A 6,000-nucleotide genomic window follows, 5' to 3' on the forward strand; every position below is an offset into this window, starting at 1 on the left:
AGCTTCTGGAAGAAAGCTATCCTTATTCCATCACATTTTGCCCCACATGGGACAGTGCAAAGTCACATGGAAGTCTGGCACTGGACTCCACTAATGGTGATTACAAGAATTGCTTCCTAGAAAGAGTCTTGCTACCACTGACACAACTGCAGACATTACTGGCTTCACTTGGCTTGTGGATTTATCAGAGAAAGACTCCACCACCATTCCACAGTTACATCCCTATAGCATCTCAGCTAAAATGCCTAACTGGTAACGTTTTTTCAACAGTTCAGCAGTCAGATAATTAAAACACATGTATATCATCCTTATTAACATAATCGTCCTTTCATTAAACAACAAAACTGCTGACTCAAACACTGAAAGGATGACTCAGAGATCCCAACACTTGACCTTTAATATTAGCCACCAGCAGTTATACTGGATGATTTAAGTCTTCAAATTAGAAGTTTCTTGATTGCAATATTTTAAGCGTGTAGTTCCTTTGGGGACCCCTGGCAAAACAAAATATTTCTTTTTAAACATGAAAATACAGTTTGACTCTGAGAATCAAAATATTTGCATGAACCTTATAAAACATAGTTGTTTGTATACAGCATCACAGTGTTAAAAATATGTGATACAGTATCACCTTATATTTATATACATTTCTTTATGCAGAGCAATATGCATTAATCCCAACCATCACACTCTAGTCTTGGGTAAGTGGAAGAAAATACACTAGCTACTACCTGTGAACAAATCAACAGAGCCATTGAAACAGCTGCAATATGTACTCTGCATTCCTTGTCTGTGTTTGCAGAAGGCTGCTTCCCGAATACGACACCTAAAAAGCATTTTCTTGTAGATTTTCATTAATTTAAGTGTTCTGGGTTTTATGCATTAAATAAAAGCTGTGCATAACCCGTAGGGACAAGATTCCAGAGAATGACTAGGAAGTCTGCATCAAATGGCTAAGTTGCTGCTCTGTTTCCTATCAACTTTCCTTGAAAATTGGGCTCCACTGAAGTAAACTTTGCTTGCACGACAGATACCAAGGGGAATGTATTTCATTCCACAAAATGTGCCATTCCTTAAGAAACGTTCAAGGAATTTTAACAACATTAATATTGCCTTTGCTCTTCTGTGCCCAGTAGATCAGTAATGCATTTTGCTTTCTCTGGTAAAATAATGTATAGTGCATTCTATTCTCGGTGGAATTTTATTTTAAAAGCTGCTATTCATGCTCCCCCACTTACAAGACGGGAAGAATTGCTTTGCCATAAAAGTCCTATTGCATTTATGTAATGTATTCCGCATCATAGCCAGGCCTTGGAGAAATACATATGTTACAGTGATAACATACACATTTAATTCTAGGTGTGAAAAGGCACCATTGGTTGCTTAGTTCTGAATCCATTGGGTTTCTTTGAAAATATGTACGAAGGATTCACACTGCCCACTAGCACTGGTTTGCATCCTAGCATGAATGGGAAAACTCAGCTCATCAACTCTGATCCTTGGCTGTCTTTACATTGGAGGCAATGCAAATAAAGAAAGAGACTAGGGTTGCATTTACTTTCTGTCTGCAGCATGGGAAACCAACAAGAGTAAATTCCAATGTATTCTAAAACCATGGACTGTAACTACAGCATATTACTACAGATGAAAAATATGTCAACCAGTGGTGCATAAACACTGAATGTGTTCTCAGCATCCACCACATGAGAACAGTCAGGGAAATAAATAGGGCTGGGCTGCCCCTGCCACAGTTTGAAACAATGAAAGAGTATCTTCTGCAATAAATATATGGCAAGAGCTTTGCAGTATAAGTGAAAACCAAGGATTCTGATGAAGTTAGTTTACGAATCTAATTCACTATCAGCAAGCAACACAATTTATAACCATGTCGTTCATGGTTAAAACTGCTGCAGAGACTAACCTATGAACATGTAAGAAACAAGAAGTAGGAATCTTTGTACTTATTCTAAGTAGTAAGAAAAACCATACAATCGCTCCCCTCCCTTCACACACACCCTAGAGAATTGTCCTGGCAATGTGCAAAATGCGACCACTAAAAATTAAGCTGGGGGCTGGGGAGGCACAAATTAAAACAGGTGACTAATTAAGCCAGTTTGGGGGGGGGGGCGCTGGGAGAGATGCATAGACGATAGACTGCTACTGGTAAACAAATTCTCCACTAGCCAAGTGGGTTGTTATGAAATGGAAACGTTGTTAAAAAGGAAGGGATTGCAAAACTGCTGTAAACCGTGCAATCTTCTGGTGGCAGAAATATGCATATTTGAAAAAGTAATTAATACACATCGTTAACATCCTCCTATGAAAATCGCCATGAAAATGCCAAGAACCCGAAGTGGAGTGTATCTGTATCCTCAGTGAACTGTTACTGCTGAGCAGTGCTATATAGCAGGCATAGGAAGGTTGCACTGCAGATCCTGTTACAAACATCAAGCCCTATCCCAAAGAAATTAAGTCGAGCATCAGTGATTCCCATTCCAACTTCTTTGAACAAACTTAGCGTTCCAAAGGCAAGTAAGGACCTTTTGCATTCATCTGCTGCTGAGGTGCAGAGTCCAACCCCCCCCCCATCCCTTTGGATCTTTCCGTTAGCAAACTGTCTGCTTATTCTCTACAGTTTCACAACGTCAACTAATTGGGCACGGGGCTCTGCATTTACAAGACAAGTGGCAATGTGTGCTCTTAAATCATCTCCACACGCAAAGCTCTCTCTCTGTGTGTTGTTGTTGTTGTTTTTTTAAAGGAAGAACAGGAGCTCCTTTATTTTGCAGCATAGATCAGGGCTTGGGGGAAATGGTCCAATTAAACATCAGAATACAGGCACCTCTCCCAGGCAAAAAAAGAAGTGTGTGTGTGTGTGTTGGTTAATACACTGCGGTATGCATTACTTGGTACTTGGTACAGATGGATCCTTGGATCAGATCTCTCGAGAAATCTACATATCCCATACCGTAGCAGTCAGATGCGTGGAACTGCACTGTCAGTGATAATGCAGCAAGCATCTGGACGGGAGTTTCAAGCGCCAGAGGGAGGGAGGCTCTGAAGAACGAGGGGGGGGGGGCGTTTTAAGCATCACTCGGATCGCTCTGCTGGGCACCAACTTCCAACATTTCTGCTCAAAGGAGATATTTCGCACCGCGCACCACGAACACACAAGAGTCTGCACTGCAGCCACTTCGCCTGCGAAGCTGGGGACGCGGCGGGGGGGGGGGAGAGCGTGCGAGGTGTGGGGGGGTCGCTGTTCTCTGATGAGCCATTACAGCTTTCAGAGGCTTAACAAGGAGCTGAGAGAAGAAGCACGCCCGAGGAAGAAGCTGCGAAGTAATTCCGGGGAGAGAGCTAATTGCAAATCCACGAGAAAGGGAATAATAATAATAATAAAAAAAACACCACAGAGGGAGCGAGGGAGGAAGACTCACTCCAAAGAGCCCACCGAGTAACAAAAAGGCGATGCTAAAGTTCCGCTGAAAGTCCCACCAAGAGGGGCATTTCGGTGGGGAGAGGAGGGAGGACACCTTCCAACGCCACAAGTGCGAGGGGGGGGGGGAGAGAGAGAGAGAGGCAGGAGGGAACCAAACTCAGAGGGGCTCCATTAGTTTCCAAATGGGATGGAGCCTCCTCTCTCTTTCTCTTTGCCCAGCAACTCCACGGCTCGGACCCCCTTTTGGTGCAGCCCCCGCGGAGCCAGGACTTCTCCAGCTGAGCATGAGGGGGTTGAGAAACACAACAACACACACACACGACCCACAGCCCCTCACACGTTATTTTCCCGCCCTCTGCCCCCCCCCCCGCCGCGCGCCGCCCTGAGCCGGAGAGCAGCAGCGGCAGTAGCTGAGGCGAGCCCTACCTCAGCACCGCCGTCTCGCCTTTCCTGACCACCAGGTTGTCGACGGCCGTCCCGGGGAAGTCCACACTTTGCCCGGCGGGCAGGCAGGAGGGCAGCAGGCAGCAGAGGCTCAGCAGCAGCGCGGCCAGCCACTGGTTGGAGCAACAAGCGCCCTGGACCAGAGGCATCATGTCCATGCCTGCTTCGGAGGGAGAAGCTGCGCTGCGCTCCGGCTCGGCGTCGGGCTCTGGGCTCGTCTCCCCTCAGAAGGAAAAAGGGAAGAAAAAAAAGGCGCGCGCGCGCGGGCGGGAAATCGTCGTCGCCTCCTCCGCCTCCTCTCCTTCTTCTTCTTCTCCTCAGGTCCCGGGCGAGCGGCAGAGCGTCCCGGACTCGCTCGTCGCCTCTCGCCTCTTCTCGTCCGGCCGCCGCTGCTGCCTGTGCCGGCTTCGCCTTCGCCTTCTGCCGCCTCCCTCCGCTCCTCGCGCCGCCTCTCCTCCTCGCCGCTTCTCGCTGCCCGCGTCCGGAGCGTGTCTAGTCTCGGGTGTCTCGCACACCATCTAGCGAGGAGGGAAGCGCGCGGGAGAATGAGGCAGCCACACAAGCGGCGGCGGCGGCGGCAGCAGCAGCAGACGGACCCCAGGCTCTGAGCCGGTTGCCATGCAGCCGTTTCCGTAGCAACTTGTCCTGGTGGCTGGTGCTGGTGCTGCTGGAGCAGAGAGGGAAAGAGGGGAGGGGATGGTGGCGTTGGTGGGAAAATCACACACACACACACACACACACACACACACACACACACAATATATATATGACAGAGGGGAAAAGAAAACACACACGCAAGCAACAGAAGAGAGTGAAGGGGCACCGCGATGGCAAGAAAGCATCAATTAAAGGCATTGATTGCAGCCAGATAGCGACCTCGCGTATGTGGAAGAGATACACACACACACACACACACACACACACACACACAAACACACACCGATTTTCTTTTCAAGAGCTCCAGTTGCTTGTATCTCTTCCATCTCCCCCCTTCCATCTCCTCCTTTCCATTCATTCAAGCTCAAAGCTTCCTTCTCTGAACATCCCTTCCTTTTAAAACTTAGCCCGCTCTGAATTTGGGGGACAGGGTGAGTGTGACCACTCTTGCCTTGCTCTGGTTTCACCGGATCGCCTTCACACAAGCGACATCTCTTTTTTTTTAAAAAAAGGGGGGGAGGTTGCTTGAATGCGGGGTCGCCCTTCTCCTTTGGCAGACCTCCACCCCCCAATTCCCTCATGCACACACCACGACTCTCTAGCTGCAGAGGCAAGTTCAGAAGGCAGAAGGGAAACCCTTAAAGATGTGGGTTTTGAACCGCAGGGCCCTTTGATGTTGCTCAATTCAACAGGGGATCATTCACCCCAGTGGAACTGAAGGCCCCTGAAAAGTCAATGAGAGGTCGTGGGGAGATCTTCCTGCAGAATCAAGATGTGCAGAACTGTTGCTGCCAGCTTCTAAAACCGACCACATCCCACCCTTGCTGATCTCTTACTTAATATTAACACACTCACGCTGCTTATTATCCCTTAGTACCACATCTCTTAAGTGTCTCACTCTCATAAGTCACAATTAACATCAGTGTGTCAAACTCTGGAAGTGGAGACAATTGAGCGTGTGCAACCCATCAATACAGTGGTACCTTGGGTGAAGTACCTAATTCATTCCAGAGGTCTGTTCTTAACCTGAAACTGTTCTTAACCTGAAGCACCACTTTAGCTAATGGGGCCTCCTGCTGCCGCTGTGCAGCCGGAGCATGATTTCTGTTCTCATCCTGAAGCAAAGTTCTTAACCTGAAGCACTATTTCTGGGTTAGCAGAGTCTGTAACTTGAAGTGTATGTAACCTGAAGTGTATGTAACCCGAAGTACCACTGTACTTGGAGACTCGCTGAGTCAGGGAATACACTTGGTTTGTATTTTTCATTTGTATTTTTAAAGATTTCTATACTGCTCCCCCCTTCTATTATGCATTACCAAAGCGGTTTACATCTAAAACCCAATGCAATACAATATAATCCTATAAAATCCAAAAACCCAAATCAAAACAGTAGGTGGGAGTCAATAGCAGAACAGGGGGCAGGGGGGGGGGAGCCTGTTAAAACAGGGCATTTTTCACTT

The 6,000-nt window shown here is 47.4% G+C and overlaps 1 protein-coding gene across 2 annotated transcripts in view; it reads right to left on the reverse strand.

Annotated features, from left to right (window-relative positions):
- The window catches only part of NEGR1 (neuronal growth regulator 1), a 442,886-nt gene extending 438,421 nt beyond the window's left edge, over positions 1-4,465 (reverse strand). For both annotated transcript variants that reach the window (XM_081914675.1, XM_081914674.1), the window contains exon 1: positions 3,866-4,465. In XM_081914675.1, the coding sequence (XP_081770801.1) occupies positions 3,866-4,041 (176 nt within the window). In that variant the 5' untranslated portion in view covers positions 4,042-4,465. The remainder of the gene's footprint in view (positions 1-3,865) is intronic.
- Between the last annotated feature and the right edge of the window lie 1,535 nt (positions 4,466-6,000).

The sequence above is a fragment of the Podarcis melisellensis genome (assembly GCF_964234715.1).
Source record: "Podarcis melisellensis genome assembly, chromosome: 6".
Taxonomy (NCBI): domain Eukaryota; kingdom Metazoa; phylum Chordata; class Lepidosauria; order Squamata; family Lacertidae; genus Podarcis; species Podarcis melisellensis.